The sequence below is a fragment of the Hyperolius riggenbachi genome, chromosome 10 (assembly GCF_040937935.1).
Source record: "Hyperolius riggenbachi isolate aHypRig1 chromosome 10, aHypRig1.pri, whole genome shotgun sequence".
NCBI lineage: Eukaryota > Metazoa > Chordata > Amphibia > Anura > Hyperoliidae > Hyperolius > Hyperolius riggenbachi.
This window is the reverse complement of record NC_090655.1, coordinates 225,720,947-225,742,775: the sequence shown is the minus strand read 5'-3', so window position 1 is coordinate 225,742,775 and position 21,829 is coordinate 225,720,947. Positions and strand designations below refer to the sequence as shown.

The following is a 21,829-nucleotide window of genomic DNA, read 5'->3' as shown; positions in this document are numbered from 1 at the left end:
TAATTTATAAAGCATATTTTAATTTTTACTTTCTTATTTCTTTCTTTTATTTTTTGTTCAGTAAGGGATTTTTATGTCTGTTTTTCTGCATTGTTTCTCCCAATATTACAGGCAGACACCGCCTTATGAGCAAGAACTCAGTTGTTCACCAATGCCATATTTACTTCCTTATAAATAATACCAGTTCTCTGGCCTCCTGCTGATCTTCCCTATATCAGTAGTGTCAGAATCACACACCTGAGCCAACCATGTGGCTAACCCAGTCACACAACATTTGATGTGCATGCTTGTTCAGGGTTGATGGTAAAAGTACTAAAGGCGAGGATAGCCAGGCAATGTGCATTGTGTAAAAGAAAATAATGATGGTATATTTCTGTCACTTCAGTTGTCCTTCAATATGCAGCATGGCTCTTCTTTCCTCTGAAGACTCACCATCATTACTAGAGAAATGAGCTACTCCATCAGCAGACACTCAGCTATGGAACCTGCTCACATGAACTTAGCTAAACCCAAACAGGCACATATTTGCTATTTTCATACTATGGAGCTAGTAAGACGTGCAAGATGGATGCACCAAGTAAGGTGGAGCGTCCAAAACAGGAGTGCCAAGAACTATGTCTGGAGGATCTCTCCACAGGAGGACTGGAGACAAAAGAAGCCAGCAGGTGACTTTACCCATGAGAGTCCAGCTACACCTTCTGGGTAGGGTGACCTGCTAGGAGCTCCTCCTACAATATTCTATTTATAAAATGTCACCATTCACATTTCACCGGCATCAGCGTGTGTGCGTTTTCAGATGGACGATTAAATTTCTTTTCTCTGTAAAAGTTTTCCCACACTCTGAACACGAGTAAGGACGGTCACCAGTGTGACTTTTCAGGTGCCTTAGAAGGTTCCCCTTGATGGTGAAACATTTCCCACATTTTGTACAGGAATAAGGACGCTCACCGGTGTGATTTCTCTGGTGTCTGAGAAGGTGCTGTTTAAGGGTAAAACATTTCCCGCACTCTGAACATGGAAACGGGCGCTCGCCTGTGTGACTTCTCTCGTGTAAAAGAAACATTACCTTCTGACTGAAACTTTTCCGGCACTCTGAACAAGAGAACGGAAGCTCACCTGTGTGACTTCTCTGGTGTACAAATAGGGAACCCTTCTGAGAGAAACACTTCCCACAATCTGAACATGAAAATGGCCGTGCACCTGTGTGACTTTTTCTGTGTGCAAGAAGGCTTCCTTTCCTACTGAAAACTTTCCCACACTCTGAACATGAAAAAGGATGCTCTCCTGTATGAATTCTCTGGTGTGTCAGAAGATTTCCTTTTTGAGTAAAACATTTCCCACACTCTGGACATGAAAATGGCCGTTCGCCTGTGTGGCTTCTTTTGTGCGTAAGAAGAATTCCTTTCCGACTGAAGCATTTCCCACATTCTGAACATGAAAAAGGATGCTCTCCTGTGTGACGTCTCTGGTGTGCGAGGAGGGTCCCCTTCTGACTGAACCATTTCCCACACTCTAAACATGAAAATGGCCGCTCCCCGGTATGCACCCTCTGATGTACAAGAAGATTTGACTTCTTGCTGTAACATTTGTCACATTCAGAGCACTGAAATCTCCTCTCATCTCCTTGTGTAACAGTACAAGTTCTACTAGAAGAAGATTCCTCAGAACTGGATGGATATTTACATTTTTTAGCAGTGTGGCACCTTGGCTGGATATTCCGGGTAACAGGAAGTGATCTGTCAAAAGATTCCTCAGAGGGATCCGGTGATCTCTCCTCATGGTAAAGTCTGTGATGTGTATTCCCAGTAATGGGGTTTCCTCCTGGAGAATATTGTGTGACACCATTATCTTCTGCATTATAATCCGGAGGTGAGATAAGATGTCCCTCCGAGGGGCTCCCCACATCCTGTCCATCTGTTGGGGAAATAATAATAATAGTTATAGAACATGCATTCTCCTGTGTGCAGGCAGCAGTCATGTATGTGGCTCTAGCAGTGACTGATGTCACACAGCTCTGGCATGTGTGACAGGAGTGCTGGGGAAGAGTCAATGGGGTGAACATCTCTTCCTGACAGATGAATTCTCCCATCAGCTGCCCACCCAGCTGGGATTGTACAGTGCTGATATGTGTGGAGCCCAGGTGCTAAGCTCCTATTAGCAGGAACTGTACAGTGCTGGGTGCTGGGCTCCTGTTAGCTGGGACTGTACAGTGCTGATATGTGTGATGCTGGGTGCTGGGCTCCTGTTAGCTGGGACTGAACAGTGCTGATATATGTGGTGCCGGGTGCTGGGCTCCAGTTAGCTGGGGCTGTACAGTGCTGATATGTGTGGTGCCGGGTGCTGGGCACCTGTTAGCTGGGGCTGTACAGTGCTGATATGTGTGGTGCTGGGCTCCAGTTAGCTGGGACTGTACAGTGCTGATATGTGTGATGCTGGGTGCTGGGCTCCTGTTAGCTGGGACTGAACAGTGCTGATATATGTGGTGCCGGGTGCTGGGCTCCTGTTAGCTGGGGCTGTACAGTGCTGATATGTGTGGTGCCGGGTGCTGGGCTCCAGTTAGCTGGGGCTGTACAGTGCTGATATGTGTGGTGCCGGGTGCTGGGCTCCTGTTAGCTGCGACTGTACAGTGCTGATATGTGTGGTGCCAGGTGCTGGGCTCCTGTTAGCTGGGACTGTACAGTGCGGATATGTGTGGTGCCGGGTGCTGGGCTCCTGTTAGCTGGGACTGTACAGTGCGGATATGTGTGGTGCCGGGTGCTGGGCTCCTGTTAGCTGGGACTGTACAGTGCTGATATGTGTGGTGCTGGGCTCCAGTTAGCTGGGGCTGTACAGTGCTGATATGTGTGGTGCCGGGTGCTGGGCTCCAGTTAGCTGGGGCTGTACAGTGCTGATATGTGTGGTGCTGGGCTCCAGTTAGCTGGGACTGTACAGTGCTGATATGTGTGGTGCCGGGTGCTGGGCTCCTGTTAGCTGGGACTGTACAGTGCTGATATGTGTGGTGCCAGGTGCTGGGCTCCTGTTAGCTGGGACTGTACAGTGCGGATATGTGTGGTGCCGGGTGCTGGGCTCCTGTTAGCTGGGACTGTACAGTGCTGATATGTGTGGTGCCGGGTGCTGGGCACCTGTTAGCTGGGACTGTACAGTGCGGATATGTGTGGTGCCGGGTGCTGGGCTCCTGTTAGCTGGGACTGTACAGTGCGGATATGTGTGGTGCCGGGCTCCTGTTAGCTGGGACTGTACAGTGCGTATATGTGTGGTGCCAGGTGCTGGGCTCCTGTTAGCTGGGACTGTACAGTGCGGATATGTGTGGTGCCGGGTGCTGGGCTCCTGTTAGCTGGGACTGAACAGTGCTGATATATGTGGTGCCGGGTGCTGGGCTCCAGTTAGCTGGGGCTGTACAGTGCTGATATGTGTGGTGCCGGGTGCTGGGCTCCTGTTAGCTGGGGCTGTACAGTGCTGATATGTGTGGTGCTGGGCTCCTGTTAGCTGCGGCTGTACAGTGCTGATATGTGTGGTGCCGGGTGCTGGGCTCCAGTTAGCTGGGGCTGTACAGTGCTGATATGTGTGGTGCTGGGTGCTGGGCTCCTGTTAGCTGGGACTGTACAGTGCCGATATGTGTGGTGCCGGGTGCTGGGCTCCTGTTAGCTGGGACTGTACAGTGCTGATATGTGTGGTGCCGGGTCCAGCACCCGGCACCCGGCACCTGTTAGCTGGTCCAGCACCCGGCACCTGTTAGCTGGGACTGTACAGTGCGGATATGTGTGGTGCCGGGTGCTGGGCTCCTGTTAGCTGGGACTGTACAGTGCGGATATGTGTGGTGCCGGGTGCTGGGCTCCTGTTAGCTGGGACTGTACAGTGCGGATATGTGTGGTGCCGGGTGCTGGGCTCCTGTTAGCTGGGACTGTACAGTGCTGATATGTGTGATGCTGGGTGCTGGGCTCCTGTTAGCTGGGACTGTACAGTGTGGATATGTGTGGTGCCGGGTGCTGGGCTCCTGTTAGCTGGGATTGTACAGTGCTGATATGTGTGGTGCTGGGCTCCTGTTAGCTGGGACTGTACAGTGCTGCTCTGTGCTGTGCAAGATGCTGGGCTCACACCTGGCTAGTCAGAAAGGAGATGGCTTGAAAGTTGACTTTTTACAGACAGAGGATCTAGTGATACTGTATTGTGCAACCTGATGATAGAACAAGCTGTGGCCACATGTTACCCAGAACCAGAGACTTCTGTGACATCTACCCCAGGGGACAATGGCCTCCTACCCCAGCCTGTCACACATGAAGCAGCTGCAGTCATCACAACATTATGACAACAGAGATCTGGTAATGTGTTTAGGGCAATCACACCACGCATGGCACACTAAGGCATGATGTAAGCACATTATTGTAGTAAGGAATGAAATTAGATGAGGTTACTTCTTTACCTGACACCGGCATCCCTGGTCCAGCAACCACCATCATGTCACCATCCTTCCCAGACTGATGATCACGCCTCACAGGTGACTCCTCATAGTTTTTACTCTCCACCTTCACATCAATCTGTCCTTTGCACTAGAACAAACAAAAACAGAAAGTTTTGCAGAAAGGTTCATAAACTGAGACATCACACAATAATCACGGTCAGATCCTCTCCTAAATCTCACAGCTAGAATGCGGAGTTCCTGCTTACAGCAGAACTGCACTTCACATAGCAAAGGGTGTTTAACTACATACATAGCAGAGCCAGAACATCCACAAGGTAACTTAGGTAGGTGCCTGGGGCCTGGAAGGTGCCCAGGGGCCTGCCTGCCTGCTACCAGGGATGGGCTCAAATTCGAATTCGGGTGAATCCGGACAGTTGCTATCCAGATTTCACCCAGTTACCGGTGCTGGGTGGGTGGTGGGGTCAAGCTTACCTATCTGACGTCTTCTTCGGTCTGTCCCTCGGCGCCTCCCACGATGCGGTCCACGCAGCGGTCACGTCATTACAAACACTTCCTCTTTCCAGGTTGAACGAGGAAGTGTTTGCACTCACGTGACGCACGTGGACCGCATCGTGGGAGGCGCCGAGGGACAGACCTAAGAAGACGTCAGATAGGTAAGCTTGACCCCACCGATATTATCTATCCGGATTCACCCAAATTCGAATTTGAGCCCATCCCTGCCTGCCACCTTTTCCGCCCCCCATCATACCTTACCAAAGAAGCCAGATGGGCTGGAGGGAAAGCAAAATTTCGTATTTATATTAAGATTGACTGGGGTGGCCGATGAAGACCACGGTGTGTAAGAATCTAGTGTGTGTACAGCAATCCTCCAACCTCGCATAAAGATTTTGCATGCCGGATCTTTAGTGAGGTCCGAAGCACACCCCATATAAAGGAAGCCCATTGTGCACCATCTCTCTTCTTCCTTCCATAGTAATACATACAATGCTAGCTTCTAAGCTATACATTTATCGATTTTGCAGGTCAAACGACCTTCCAATTCGATAAGCTTATTGAATAAGATGAGAATCGATCCAGAATCAATACATAGAATCAGCCAAAAACATTATCCAGGACCACACTGACCTCTAAAATGCCTTGTTTGAGCTCCTTCCATCAGGTAGACCTTACAGATCAATCCACTTACAAACAAATGACTAAAAACCAGCTTTTTCCCAGCTGCCATAAACTTGTTAAACTCAGAATCCTCTCTGAAATAATTATAACTGTGTACAACTTGTTTAAATATTTGAAATGCTTGTACCTTCGTCACTATCTCTATGTTCCTTATACGCACCGTTGGGCCATCATGAAAAGTAATTTTGTTGTGTTACACAATGACAATAAAGTGCTTGAATTTTGAATCGATCTCTACCCATTCAGCATCACCTACCTGATAATGGTGGGGGATGGAGTGATCTTCCTGTGTATAATCCTGGTAGCAAAGAGGACCTGTACATCCCTCTGGTGGGTTTCTGCTACTGGATCCATCTGTAGGAAACACACACACTGAGGCTGATTTACTAAGGCAGAGAGCAGACTTGTCTGTTTTTGTGATTGTTTTCTGCACAGGAAAACTGAGAACCAATGTTAATGAAATGGCCTTTGCACACTTGAATATGCTCTTCCCATGCAGAAAAAAATGGGTGCAGTGAAGAACTGTGTGCATTTTCACTATCAATTACATTAGCTTTGGTGAAAGAAAAAATGTTTTTTCTTGCATAAAGTCACACATGGGGCCTGATTCACAAAGCGGTGATAACTCAGTTATCACGCCTAAAAGACTTTAGGCGTGATAACCTTTGCACCTCTGAGTTAGTGCTGGATATCGCGCGCAAAGTGTTGCGCGCGCAATCGCGCAATTCCGCGCGCAGCACCCATAGGGTTTAATGGGCGCATCGCGCGCACTGCACCGTGCGAATTTCGCGCGAGTTTCATTTTATCACGCCTAAACTCAGTTTAGGCGTGATAAAGGGCTTTTCACAGGCGTGCAAACACTTTGCACTGCTTTGTGAATCAGGCCCACAGTGTGTAGAAAACGGATGTAGAAAACGCAAACAGCAAACGCAGCTTAGGTAGCCAGGGATAGATGTAGCCAGTAATAGGTAGCCAGGGATAGGTGGCCACAGAATAGGTGGCCCGGGATAGATGTAGCCAGTAATAGGTGCCCGCAGTATGGGTAGCCAGGGATAGGTTTAGCCAGGATAGGTGGCCACAGCATAGGTAGCCAGGGATAGGTGTAGCGTCCCACCTTCCTGTAAGAGCGCTCCCTGGGCGCACTTACAAGGTGATGGAACGCAAGAACAGGAAGTAGAAAGAAGCCAGTACATGCATGCAGGACCCCCCAGCAAGTGAGTATTTATTTATCCCCGCCGCTGCGTCCCCCTCCCTCCCCCGGGCTCTCTATACTGCGGGCACCTATCCTGTCTACACCTATCCCTGGCTACCTATGCTGCGGCCACCTATCCTGGCTACACCTATTCCTGGCTACCTATGCTGCGGCCACCTATTACTGGCTACACCTATCCCTGGCTACCTATACTGCAGCCACCTATTACTGGCTACACCTATCCCTGGCTACCTATGCTGCGGCCACCTAACCTGGCTACACCTATCCCTGGCTACCTATGCTGTGGCCCCTGGCTACCTATGCTGTGGCCACCGATCCTGGCTACACCTATCCCTGGCTACCTATGCTGCGGCCACCGATCCTGGCTACACCTATCCCTGGCTACCTATGCTGCGGCCACCTATTACTGGTTACACCTATCCCTGGTTACCTATTACTGGCTGCACCTATCCCTGGCTACTTATGCTGCGTCACCTATTACTGGCTACACCTATCCCTGGATACCTATGCTGCGGCCACCTGTTACTGGCTGCACCTATCCCTGGCTAACTATACTGCGGCCACCTATTACTGGCTACACCTATCCCTGGCTACCTATGCTGCGGCCACCTAACCTGGCTACACCTATCCCTGGCTACCTATGCTGTGGCCACCGATCCTGGCTACACCTATCCCTGGCTACCTATGCTGCGGCCACCGATCCTGGCTACACCTATCCCTGGCTACCTATGCTGCGGCCACCTATTACTGGTTACACCTATCCCTGGTTACCTATTACTGGCTGCACCTATCCCTGGCTACTTATGCTGCGTCACCTATTACTGGCTACACCTATCCCTGGATACCTATGCTGCGGCCACCTGTTACTGGCTGCACCTATCCCTGGCTAACTATACTGCGGCCACCTATTACTGGCTACACCTATCCCTGTCTACCTATGCTGCAGCCACCTATTAGTGGCTACACCTATCCCTAATGCCACCAGGACTTTTGCAGGAGCAGGGTGGGCCTTTTTAGGGAGTTGGGCACCCCACACTGGGTGGGGGGCACATTATTTAATGTAAGAGGGAGGCCCGGGTAAAAAATAATTGTATAATACAGTATACCGTAATAACGTCATTCTGTGGTATTTTTTTATACGGTTATCATACTGTAGAATTTCATACCGTTGCAACTCTAGCTGTGTATGGGCAGCCAACATCTCTCTCTCTGATTAGAGAGAGATCTGTCTCTTGGTCGATCTGTCCAAACATCATCTGATGTATGGGCACCTTAACTTTTCATGAAGAGACTGAAGGAAGAGAACCTATGAATGGTATCTGTATTAAGTGTGTATGACTGACCTGTGCTGATCTGTGTAGGAATTTCCTCCTTACACGCCTCATCACCCATCATATCTGTGTCTTCTGGTTCTTCTTTAACATCTACTTTAATAATAGCCATATCGTCACCCTAAAATAAAAAACACAAATAGGACAGGAGCTTATATGCTTCACAATTTCCCTACAGATCACAGAACATGGCATCCTCTCTGTGTCACTGCACAGATCTTCATTATCCCCAACCCTTATTGTAATGATTCACTTCAGCTGGCTTCTGATCACCCTCCCACTCCCATCATAGGTGCAGCATTTTGTGGGACCAAACTTGCAGGTGTGTACTGGACATGATGTGTAAAGATCATTTGTCCTGTGGGACAGTGGATGAGCAACTGAGAAAAGCTCACTTGGAGCACATTCAGTAAGTTGTGATGTCTACACTCTACAGACACTGTTCGGGGTTAGCCAATTAACCTACAAGTATATTTGTAGGAAATAGGAGGAAACTGGAACAACCAGGGCAAACCTGTGTTAACACCGGGAGAACATTTACGTTTTATGCACATAGCGTCCAGGCTGGGAACTGAACTTTGCCAGCACTACACCAAGTTAATCCCAGAGGCCCCTTATACACTAGCAGGGTAAACCTGCATTGCATTACCCTATTTTTCTAAAAAGGGCCACAAAAGCAATGAAAGTCTGTGGAGATTTTCACACTTAGGCCTCTTTTCCATAGACTGTTGTTAGGCAGTTAAATGCCTCTCAAACTCTCACAACTTCTCACTGCTGCCTGGTAACTGATTGTTGCTGCCTGGTAACTGCTCATTGCTGCCTGGTAACTGCTTGCTGAGCACTCAGTTCAACAGTTAATGGAAAAGAGGCCTCACTGCAGTTTCTTGTGGTGCACCAGAAGTATCAGAGCCAACGCAAGGGCAACAGCACGTTACCGCAAGCATCTTAATGCACCGTGTTTAGGGTAATTGAAGTCTATGGGCAACGCACATATGGGCTTGATTTACTAAACCATGATAACTCACATCACGGCTACGCTAGCGTTTTCGCGCCCAATCGCGAATGAGTGCGAAAATTCGCAATTGCGCACGAAACCGCTAGTGTGGCCGTGATATAAGTTATCATGGTTTAGTGACTCAAGCCCATAGTGTAAATAACAGAGCGCGGTGCAGCGCGGCGCACATGTGTGGACTGACGGGAATCCCAGTGATGTACTTCCTGCTCAGCAGGGAGTACATTACTGAGTGAGGGCGGTGCTATGCATATTACCCTGTCGTCACACGGTCATACGTTTGTCATTTTTTGCCTTGCAGTGGGATGCAGCAGGAGCATTGCATCCCCACAGCAACGCAACAAAACCGACCTCCATGTGCACCCGAGGTGAGAGGGATATGGAGGCTGCCATATTTATTTCTTTTTAAACCATACCAGTTGCCTGGCAGTTAGTGAAACAAGCATGTGGCTGATCCAGTCAGACTTGAGTCAGAGTACCTGAACTGCATGCTTGTCCTGGGTCTATGGATAAAAGTATTAGAGACATAAGATCAGGAGAACAGCCAGGCAACATGTTAAAAAGGGAATAAATATTACAGCCTCCATATCCCTCTCACCTCGTGTTCCCTTTACACTTTTCTGAGCCTGTAACAGGTTGCTTCAGAACTTACAGGCTGAACTTCCCAAAGAACAGTGTCAAACTGGGAGCTGGAACAGCTGAGGAAAGCCACTTGCTGGCCAAGCAGTAGTAATCAGGTGTTGCTGCTCACAGTGAAGACTTGCTGCAGGTTTCCATTGGGAATGATCACACAGGGTTACTGCTGCTTGACCAGCGGGAGGATTTCCTCAGTTTTTCTACCTCACAGTCCGACACTACCAAAGAAGGTGACTTCCAACAGTGCAAGTTTTGTGGTCAGAACATATTCCATGGATCAGAACAATTCAAACAACGGTAGAGGGGTGTACATTAGCAATTGGCTGTTATTATTCTGACTTGATGGAGCAAGTTGTACAGAAAGTACTGGATACATGGGGCGAGTCAAGCCAAAATACAGGAAGGCAGAACAGGGCACTCTTACATTGAGAATTAAACAGTCACTTCCACCTACCTGATAATGGTGGGGGATGGAGGGATCTTCCTTTGTACAATCCCGGGAATAAAGAGGACCTGTACATCCCTCTGGTGGGTTTCTCTTACTGGATCCATCTGTAGGAAATACACACAGCGACTGAGGATGGAGGAGGCACTTGTAGAGACTGAAGAAAGAGAATGTGTCCATATTTTTTGTATTTAGTGTTTATTACTGACCTGTGCTGACATGTGAAGGGATTTCCTCCTCCTTACATGGCTCATCACCCCTCACATACGTCTCTTCTGGCTCTTCTTTAACCTCTAGCTTAACAGTAATCTTATCTTCATCCTAAAAAAAAAATACATGACACATTGAATAATTCTGGTGAGACCTCAGTTCCACCTACCTGATAATAGTGAGGGATGGTGGGATCTTCCTGTGGACAATCACATGACTAGAGAGGTGCTTAATGTCTGTCTTTACAGGTTGCTTACAGCAGAAGGTGTTAAGCTACATACACATGCTACATTAAACTCGATCCGGGGTGGCCGCATTGGGTAAGAAGCTAGTGTGTGTACAGGGATCTTCCAACGTCAATTTTGCCTGCCAGATCTTTAGTGACGTGATGCACACTGTTCCCCTTACTCAACCCGCCCACAGGAAAACCATTGTGTACCATCCCTCCTCTTCCTGCCATAGTAATAGATACATTGCTAGCTTCTAGGCTATACATCAATTGATTTTGCAGGTGAAACGACCTTCCAATTCGATAATCTTGTTAAATCAGAGGAGAATTGATCTCTACGCATTCAGCATCACCTACCTGATAATGGTGGGAGATGGGGGGATCTTCCATTTTACAACCCTGGGAATAAAGAGGACCTGTACATCTCTCTGGTGGGTTTCTGTTACTGGATCCATCTGTAGGAAACACACACTGATTGTATATATTGTATGTATGTGTTTGTCAGAGGATGGGGGATCTAGGTGGACCCTCCATACTGAACTCTTTTGTACAAGAAATGAAAGTCTCTGTTACCCGGTAATGTGAGGGGTGGCTGATTCTCCATCATGACCTCCTTGTGTCCTTCTAGATCCTGCCACCCCTGCATGGAGAAACAGACAGTGACATCCTCATGCATTATAGGAACCTGACAAACACGGTGATACAGTCACTATCCCTTGTTGTTACTGGATAATGTCCCATAATCCCCATAACTCCCCTCCTTTCCCATCAGCAGCTAAGCTGGTTTATTAACCACTTACTCCACAAATACAGTATATTTATGTCCTCTGTGACCTCATCAAAGCCACGAGGACGTAGATACGTAGATATACGATGTAACATTGCAGCCCTGCTGTGCCGAGCGCTGTCAGCTGCAGTACTAATTGGCTATAAGGGAACATGTTCCCTTATAGCCAATTAGTCCACCCCACCCCCAATGAATGATTGCTGCAGCAGTAGTAACTGCAGTGATCCTTCATCTGTCCCCCTCCGTGCACAAATCATTAAAAAAAATCCATCAGAAAGCAGCCTCTCTCACCTTACCTCGCTCCTGTGACAATCCTGCAGCCCGAGCCTCTGATCCCCGCTCTGCACTCAGCCACGCAATGCTGAATATACGGGTCCCAGCTTGATGACGTCATCAAGCCGAGACATGGATATTCAGCATGGCGGGCTGACTGCAGAGCAGGGATTGGAGGCTCGGGCTGCAGGAACAAGGTAAGGTGAGAGAGGCTGCGTGCTGATGTTTTTTTTAACTATCTGTGCAATGAGGGGGCTGCCTGATTGGGGGGGGGGGGCATCTGGCTATTGATTCGGGCTGGGGATATTTAAAGGGGGGGGGTTTGTTCACACCAGGGGACACCTGGGTAACTGGGGGGAGGGGGGATTTAATTATGTGGCACATCTGGGCACCTGGGGGTAATAACCTTGAGGGCACATCTGGCTATAATGGGGGTATAGTGCTTATCCTGGGGGCACATCTGGCTATAATGGAGGAACGCTGATCCCAGGGATACATCTGGCTATAAAGTGGGGTACTATTCCTGGGGGTGCATCTTTCCATCCATACTGGGGGTGTGAAACGGGACACATCTGGCTATACCGGGGGGGACTGATATTGTAGTTTTTTTCACAGTAGCACTTTTTTGTTTTTAAAACAGGAATTGTTAAAAACTGAGACATAATGCATTTAAAAAAAATCAGCTTGTTCCAATTAAAATGCATAGGAAAAAAAAAACATTTTTCTTGGGACCAAATACCCCCCAATTAAAGCCTAGTTTGTCTTGAAAAATGATATATAGATCATTTAAGTGTCGTTATGGCTGAAGTTATTGCTGATTAAATAGGGACACAGCTAAAGCGTCAAAACTGATCTGGTCCATAAGGGAAAAACAAGGTCTGGATGCGAAGTGGTTAAAGGACAACTGAAGTGAGAGGTGTATGGAGACTGAAATATATATTTCCTGTTTAAACAATACCAGTTGCCTGGCAGACCTGCTGATCTCTTTGGCTGCAGTAGCGAGTGAATCACACCAGAAACAAGCATGCAGCTAATCTTGTCAGATCTGACAATAATGTCATGAACATCTGATCTGCAGCATGCTTGTTCAGGGTCTATGGCTAAAAGGAATTAGAGGCAGAGGATCGGCAGGATAGCCAGGCACCTGGTATTGCTTAAAAGAAATTAAATATGGCAGCCTCCATATCTCTCTCGCTTCAGTTGTCCTTTAGGCTTCTTGCACACAGGGACGTTACAGGCGCACGTTAGTGCAGCCTGTAACGCTCCCTCAACGCACAGCAATGTAACACAAGTGGGCTGTTCACACTGCCCACGTTGCGTTACATTGTAACGCAGCAAAGTGCTGCATGCTGTGCGTTCCCCGCGGCTAAGCCGCTTTAGACTGTTTGCACATGCTCAGTCATGTTGGGGAGGAGGGGAGAGCGGCCGGGCACATGGCTAATTAATATTCACTGCACTCAGTGACGTGCAGTGTTTACTTCCTGGAGCGGCCGCTCTGTGCGGCGATTGGCCGGGCGGGACCACGTGATGCCGCATGCGTCCAAGAGTACGCATCACGGACGCCAGAGTGAGCTGCACAACGCGGCTCACTCCGACGTCCACACCAGAGAGCACCAGGCGTTGCGTTAGGGGCACGTTATGTGCCCTATAACGTCCCCTAAACGCAACGTCCTGGTGTGTGACTAGCCTAAAAGTGGACTTGAACTCTTGCACAGGACAGAAGGAAATCAGAGAAATGCACACTGTATTTAGAGAGTTTAGCCAGTTTAATTCCCCCTCATTTGTGTCTAATCACATGGCAGAGATGGCAGATAAGCTCATTTTAAAGCACATGCTGTTAACAATAGGGCTGATACCATGAATCCGGAAGTAGCTCCGCCCCTTGCATGCACACCAGCGTAATTTCATTAGAAATGTACACTTTTTTTTGTGCGAACACAGCCATAGAAGAAGCACATGCAAAACTGATGCCAAATGTCAAAAACTGACAGGACTGGGAACCTTTTTATGTGTGAACCAAGCTGGACTGTCGCTCTGAAAGAGAAAGAGTTGGGAGCTATGACTATGTGGTTATCTAGATGTACAAGTCTCCCCATGGAGCTGAGTCAGGGAGGCTCTAGGTTGCTTTTTGCCCCAGGACCCCATTGAAGCTTGAACCGACCCTGCATTCCCCACTGACACCTCCTGTTCCTAAACTGTCCGCTCGTTCCTGAGCCACTCTCTCTACATGGTGTGTGATTTATATTATGTACCTGTGTAGCTGGACTGTGTGTGAGCAGTCCTGGCTTGCACAGGTGTTGTGTACTAAGCAGAGCAGCTTTACAGCACAGAGGCCATTGGGTTCAAATACTGCATTCTAATCTTCTCCCCATGTTTATGTGAGATTCACAAGCTGTTCTGCTGTCCTCCCACATTAGGCTCCCTGCACACTGCAAATCCGTTTTCCGATTCTGATTCCGATTTTCAATTCCGATTTTCCCTGAATACATTCAACAGAAAAACGGATCAGAAAACGCAGCATGCAGTAAAGATTAAAATCGGAATCGGATGTAAAAAACGATTAAAAAGCAGAATCTGAATCGGAAATGCATGCAGTGTGCAAGAGGCCTTATACTGGTACGAGGACCACCTTCTGCCCATATTGGCACTAGTATGTGTGTATGATGGGGGCATTAGATTGTAAGCTCCGGTAGTGCAGAGACTGATATGAATTGTGAATGCATCAGTGATCCCTGTACAGCTCTGTGGAATAGATCCGAATATATATATAGTAAGTATGTGAATATTAAAGTATGTATACATCTTCTTACCTCTTCTGTTGCTAGTCCCAGCCAGGTCTCCTCTCTTCTATCCCACAACTTCCTGTCTGTGCGTTCCACTTTGTATTAGTGGGATCACCACCTTGTGGAGAATGGGGGAACTACACCCTACAAACATTTAAAACAACACTGTGGATCTGTAGACATAACAACAAAAGTTGTTTCTTGCAGGCTTTCGACTTCTTCAGGCATGATCCAGAACTGAACCTCCATATTCCACAGATCTCAAACTGGTTGAGCGTCTGTGGGATGTACTGGAAAATCAAGCCCTATCACGGGAGGCCCCACCTCACCGTAAAAAAACCTGATGCTGAGAGCCGGGACAAGGTCCTCCAGCACCCAAGGCTGAGACATCAAAGTGCGCCCCTCCATCCCTCCCACCCCAGCCGTCACACACTGATTGCTATTAGACTAGAGGTGCCCCAGGGCCCCCAACACCTTAATCTCTAGTTATCTGGCTTGTAGTCACTGCTATGTATCCCCTTTTCTTATTTCTCTGTTTCAAACACAATAGGGGAATGATAGCTGAGTGAGTTGTGCGCCCCCTCCTACACTGCGCCCTGAGGCTGGAGCCTCCCTCGCCTCTGCCTCGGCCCTGCTGATGCTGATGTCCTAGTGCCAGATACCACAGGACTAGAGTGGGGCCGAACCTCCGATTTTAGGTTCGCGAACTTCCGCGTAAGGTTCGGTTCGCGGAAAAGTTCGCGAACCGCAATAGACTTCAATGGGGATGCGAACTTTGAAAAAAAAAAAATAATGCTGGCCACAAAAGTGATGGAAAAGATGTTTCAAGGGGTCTAACACCTGGACCCCCAGGTGGAGGAGTGGGATACATGCCAAAAGTCCCCGGGAAAAATCCGGATTTGACGCAAAGCAGCGTTTTAAGGGCAGAAATCACATTGAATGCTAAATTGGAGGCCTAAAGTGCTTTAAAACATCTTGCATGTGTATACATCAATCAGGTAGTGTAATTAAGGTACTGCTTCACACTGACACACCAAACTCACCGTGTAACGCACCGCAAACAGCTGTTTGTGTAGTGACGGCCGTGCTGGACTGGTGCGCACCATGGCGAGAGTGCAGGTTTTGGTGGCTTTACAGCCCATATGGTCGCCTGGCTGATGTAGCTGAATGACAGAACAGTGACTGTCCAGCTGATCAAATTTGGTCTGACCACAATGAGGCAACGACCTTATTATCGTGGGTGTGCCCCCCGAGACACTCATCTAGGCGCCGGTCATTGCTTCATTGTGATACGCAAGCCCCTTCACCACGGCAAGGTAATGATCACGAAGGGGAATGGGCGCATGTACATGCCTTTTCTTTTGTTGTTGCAGCTGCCCGCAGTGCAGCCAGAAAAATTAGGCAGTCATGTACACGCACCAGAAAAATTATTACAGCGGCTGCTACTAGCAGCGGCCTAAAAAATTCAGCAATCCGCCTGGAGTCCCGGACCCTGTTGGTGGTGGCGGAGAAGGTAGTCAAGCGGCCTGCAGGCAGACATGCTGTGTGGAGGGACTGGGAGCGACTTAGTCTTCTTGGGGCAGGCCAGGCAGCCAGTCACACGGCGTGCAGGCAGAGATGCTGTGTGTGCGGGGACTGACTTAGTCTTGGGGCGGGCAGCAGCCCTCCGGGATCCATGCCTCATTCATTTTGATAAAGGTGAGGTACTTAACAGTTTTGTGACTTAGGCGACTTCTCTTCTCAGTGACAATGCCTCCAGCTGCGCTGAAGGTCCTTTCTGACAGGACGCTTGCGGCAGGGCAGGAGAGAAGTTGGATGGCAAATTGGGACAGCTCTGGCCACAGGTCGGCTACCTGCCGTTCCAGGCGTTGGTGGAGGGTGGATCCGGAAGGGCTACGGTGAGGCGTTGGACTAAAGAACGTCCGCATGTCCGACATCACCATGAGATCGCTGGAGCGTCCTGTCTTTGACTGCGTGGACACGGGAGGAGGATTAGTGGCAGTGGTACCTTGCTGGCTTTGTGCTGTCACATCACCCTTAAAGAGAATCTGTATTGTTAAAATCTCACAAAAGTAAACATACCAGTGCGTTAGGGGACATCTCCTATTACCCTCTGTCACAATTTCGCCGCTCCCCGCCGCATTAAAAGTGGTTAAAAACAGTTTTAAAAAGTTTGTTTGTAAACAAACAAAATGGCCACCAAAACAGGAAGTAGGTTGATGTACAGTATGTCCACACATAGAAAATACATTCATACGCAAGCAGGCTGTATACAGCCTTCCTTTTGAATCTCAAGAGATCATTTGTGTGTTTCTTTCCCCCTGCAGCTATCTTCCACTGAAGTGTCAGGCTGTTTCTTCCTGCAGAGTGCAGACAGCTCTGCCTGTATGCAATTCCTCAGTATGTGAAAGCCCAGCCAGCTCAGAGGAGGATTTATCCAGCTTGTAAAAGATAATAGAGCAGAGAGAAGCTGCACTAATCTAAATAGCATACAGCAGTGTGCAGAGAGGGGCCTGGAGGGGGGAGATACATCACAGAACCACAACACTGAAGAACTTGGCAGCCTTCCAGACACAGGCTGACAAGTCTGACAAGAGAGAGATAAGCTGATTTATTACAGAGATGGTGATAGTAGAACATGCTGCAGTAAGCCAGAACACATTAGAATAGCTTTTGGAACTTGTAGGATGATAAAAAACAGGATGCAATTTTTGTTACGGAGTCTCTTTAAAGAGAATCTGTATTGTTAAAATCGCACAAAAGTAAACATACCAGTGCGTTAGGGGACATCTCCTATTACCCTCTGACACAATTTCGCCGCTCCTCGCCGCATTAAAAGTGGTTAAAAACAGTTGTAAAAAGTTTGTTTATAAACAAACAAAATGGCCACCAAACCAGGAAGTAGGTTGATGTACAGTATGTCCACACATAGCAAATACATCCATACACAACAGGCTGTATACACCCTTCCTTTTGAATCTCAAGAGATCATTGTGTGTTTCTTTCCCCCTGCAATTCTCATGCACTGAAGTTTCAGGCTGCTCTTTTCTTCCTGCAAACAGCTTTGCCCTTGTCTGTAACTCCTCAGTATGTGAAAGCCCAGCCAGCTCAGAGGACGATTTATCCAGCTTGTAAAAGATAAGAGAGAAGCTGCTCTAATCTAAATAACACACAGGCAGTGTGCATAGAGGGGCCTGGAAGGGGGAGTTCATAGCAGAACCACAACACTGAAGAACTTGGCAGCCTTCCAGACACAGGCTGACAAGTCTGACAGGGGAAAGATACATTGATTTATTACAGAGACTGTGATAGTAGAAAGTGCTGCAGTAAGCCAGAACACATTAGAATAGCTTTTGGAACTTGTAGGATGATAAAAAACAGGATGCAATTTTTGTTACGGAGTCTCTTTAAAGGCATTGTAAAGCATAGTTGACAGCTTGTTCTGCATGTGCTGCATCCTTTCCACCTTCAGGTGAGTTGGTAACAGGTCCGCCACTTTGTGCCTGTACCGAGGGTCTAGTAGTGTGGCCACCCAGTACAGCTCATTCCCCTTGAGGTTTTTTATACGGGGGTCCCTCAACAGGCAGGACAGCATAAAAGACGACGTCTGCACAAAGTCGGATCCAGATGTACCATCCATCTCCTGTTGCTCTTCCTGAGTGACGTCACGTAAGTCAACCTCCTCCCCCCAGCCGCGAACAATACCACGGGAAGGTTGAGCAGCACAAGCCCCCTGTGACGCCTGCTGCGGTTGTTCTCCTGCCGCCGTCCCCTCCTCCTCCTCCTCCTCCCCCAAAGAACCACCTTGCTCATCATCCTCTGAGTCTGACTCGTCTTCTGCACATGACTTCTCTTCTTCCTCCTCCTCCCCCCTCTGTGCTGCCGCAGGTGTTGAGAAAACAGCTGGGTCTGATGAAAATTGGTCCCATGCCTGTTCCTGCCGTAACTGTTCCTGGTCACGCTCATTCGCAGCTTCATCCGCCACTCTACGCACAGCACGCTCCAAGAAGTAAGCGTAGGGAATCAAGTCGCTGATGGTGCCTTCACTGCGGCTCACCAGGTTGGTCACCTCATCAAACGGCCGCATGAGCCTGCATGCATTTCTCATCAGTGTCCAGTTGTCGGGCCAGAACATCCCCATCTTCCCAGACTGTTTCATTCTACTGTAGTTGTAGAGGTACTGGGTGACGGCTTTCTTCTGTTCCAGCAGGCGGGAGAACATGAGCAGGGTCGAATTCCAGCGAGTCGGGCTATCGCAAATCAGGCGTCTCACCGGCAAGTTGTTTTTCCGCTGAATTTCCGCAAAGCGTGCCATGGCTGTGTAAGACCGCCTCAAATGCCCACAGAACTTCCTGGCCTGCTTCAGGACATCCGCTAAGCCAGGGTACTTTGACACAAATCTTTAAACAACTAGATTCATGACATGTGCCATGCAGGGTATGTGTGTCAGCTTCCCCATATGCAAAGCGGTAAGCAGATTGCTGCCGTTGTCGCACACCACGTTGCCTATCTCCAGGTGGTGCGGGGTCAGCCACTCATCCACCTGTTTCTTAAGAGCAGCCAGGAGAGCTGCTCCAGTGTGACTCTCCGCTTTGAGGCAAGACATGTCTAAGATGGCGTGACACCGTCGTACCTGGCATGCAGCATAGGCCCTGCGGAGCTGGGGCTGTGTAGCTGGAGAGGAGAACTGCCACTCAGCCAAGGAGGAGGAGGACAGCGAAGAGCATGTAGCAGGAGGAGAGGAGGTGGCAGGAGGCCTGCCTGCAAGCCGTGGAGGTGTCACAATTTGGTCCGCTGCGCCCTGCTTGCCATCGTTCACCAGGTTGACCCAATGGGCTGTGTACGTAATGTAGCGGCCCTGCCCGTGCTTGGCAGACCAGGCATCCGTGGTCAGGTGTACCCTTGACCTAACGCTCTTCGCAAGAGATGACACCACTTGCCTCTCAACTTCACGGTGCAGTTGGGGTATGGCCTTTCTAGAAAAATAAGTGCGGCCTGGCATCTTCCACTGCGGTGTCCCGATGGCCACAAATTTACGGAAGGCCTCAGAGTCCACCAGCCGGTATGGTAACAGCTGGCGAGCTAACAGTTCCGCCACGCCAGCTGTCAGACGCCGGGCAAGGGGGTGACTGGCCGAAATTGGCTTCTTCCGCTCAAACATTTCCTTCACGGACACCTGACTGCTGCTGTGGGCAGAGGAGCAGGAAGCGCTCAAGGGCAGAGGCGGAGTGGAGGAGAGTGCCTGTGAAGGTGCAAGGGAGAAAGTGGCAGAAGCAGATGATGCACCTGAAGGAGGAAGAGGAGAAGGAGGGTGACTTTTCTTTTGTGTGCTGCTGCTGCTTTTGCTCAGGTGGCCATCCCATTGCTGTTTGTGCCTTTTCTCCAGGTGCCTTCGTAAGGCACTTGTCCCTAAGTGAGTGTTGGCCTTTCCACGGCTCAATTTTTGTTGGCAGAGCGAACAGATGGCTTTGCTCCGATCTGAGGCACACACATTAAAACATTTCCACACCGCTGAGCCACCCTGGGATGTGGGCACTATGGGGACCTCAGCAGCTGATGCTGAAGGGCAAGTTGGCTGGCTGTACATAGGTGGCGATACATGGTGCCGGACACTGCCACCAGCTGTTTCTGACGAAGAGCTGCCCCAGCTTCTTTCAGCAACTTCTCTCCTCCTACTACTCTCTGACTCCCCTTCTGAACTGTCCCCCTCTTCATCTCCTCTATTGGGAACATACAGAGGATCCGTATCATCGTCATCATCGTAATCATCCTGCCCAGCTTCGCTTGCCTCAGAAAAATCCAAACATGCACCATCAGTAGGTCCTTCATCCTCCTTACACGTTACATCCATAGTGTTGCTGCGTAACTCAGACATATGAGCTGGTGAAAATTCATCTGGCTGTAACAACAATGGCTGTGCATCAGTGATTTCACCACTAAATAATTCTTGCGAAGTGTCAAATGCAGCGGAAGTGGTGCTAGTAGTAGCGCTGGTGGCTGAGCAAGATGAGGTGTTCTGTGTCGCTAAATACTCAACCACGTCCTGACAATCTTGGGAGGTGATGGGACGTGCCTTCTTCCGAGCACTGTACTGTGGGCCAGGTCCACGCGAAATTACATTTACACGACCTCGCACAGACCTGCCGGGTGGCCTTCCTCTGGCTCTGGCACTACCTCTTCCTCTACCTGTTTTGTCCATATCGGGTATGCACGGAGTGGTATATCACACTGCGTGCACTCACGTAGGTAGGTGGGTTCACTTAACTGCACAGGTATGCGCACTGATGCGGTGGGTTCACTGAACAGAACAGGTATGCAGTGGCGGGTTCACTGAACAGAACAGGTATGCAGTGGCGGGTTCACTGAACAGGTATGCAGTGGCGGGTTCACTGAACAGGTATACAGTGGCGGGTTCACTGAACAGAACAGGTATACAGTGGCAGGTTCACTGAACAGAACAGGTATACAGTGGCGGGTTCACTGAACAGAACAGGTATACAGTGGCAGGTTCACTGAACAGAACAGGTATACAGTGGCGGGTTCACTGAACACAACAGGTATGCAGTGGCGGGTTCACTGAACAGAACAGGTATGCAGTGGTGGGTTCACTGAACAGAACAGGTATGCAGTGGTGGGTTCACAGAACAGGTATGCAGTGGCAGGTTCACAGAACAGGTATACAGTGGCGGGTTCACTGAACAGAACAGGTATACAGTGGCAGGTTCACTGAACAGAACAGGTATACAGTGGCAGGTTCACTGAACAGAACAGGTATACAGTGGCGGGTTCACTGAACACAACAGGTATGCAGTGGCGGGTTCACTGAACACAACAGGTATGCAGTGGTGGGTTCACTGAACAGGTATGCAGTGGTGGGTTCACAGAACAGGTATGCAGTGGCAGGTTCACTGAACAGGTATGCAGTGGTGGGTTCACTGAACAGGTATGCAGTGGTGGGTTCACAGTACAGGTATGCAGTGGTGGGTTCACAGAACAGGTATGCAGTGGTGGGTTCACAGAACAGGTATGCAGTGGCAGGTTCACTGAACAGGTATGCAGGTATCCAGTGGGCTCACTGAACAGAACAGGTATGGTGGGCTCACTGAACAGAACAGGTATGCAGCCAGGAACAAGCTAAGCCTAACTAATCTTTCCCTATGAGAGACAGCCTGCAGCAGCTCGCCCTACTCTCACTAACGCAGGCACACGAGTGAGCTTAATGGCCGCCGCTGCCTGCCTTTTATTAGGGGGGGGGAGTGGCTCCAGGGGCTAGTGTAGCCTAATTGGCTACACTTGGCCTGCTGACTGTGATGT

General features: G+C 49.1%; 1 protein-coding gene across 1 annotated transcript in view; it reads right to left on the bottom strand.

Moving 5' to 3' along the window:
* Positions 1–14,613, bottom strand: part of LOC137534635 (oocyte zinc finger protein XlCOF22-like) — a 15,296-nt gene extending 683 nt beyond the window's left edge. Inside the window, exons 1-9 of the mRNA XM_068256234.1 lie at positions 14,543–14,613; positions 11,246–11,312; positions 11,030–11,127; positions 10,443–10,554; positions 10,243–10,340; positions 8,153–8,261; positions 5,853–5,950; positions 4,421–4,547; positions 1–1,914 (exon numbers count right to left, since the gene is read on the bottom strand). The exon at positions 1–1,914 is cut by the window's left edge and continues 683 nt beyond it. Coding sequence (XP_068112335.1) covers positions 776–1,914; positions 4,421–4,547; positions 5,853–5,950; positions 8,153–8,261; positions 10,243–10,340; positions 10,443–10,554; positions 11,030–11,127; positions 11,246–11,279 — 1,815 coding nt within the window. The 5' untranslated portion in view covers positions 11,280–11,312; positions 14,543–14,613 and the 3' untranslated portion in view covers positions 1–775. The remainder of the gene's footprint in view (positions 1,915–4,420; positions 4,548–5,852; positions 5,951–8,152; positions 8,262–10,242; positions 10,341–10,442; positions 10,555–11,029; positions 11,128–11,245; positions 11,313–14,542) is intronic.
* Positions 14,614–21,829: the final 7,216 nt, after the last annotated feature.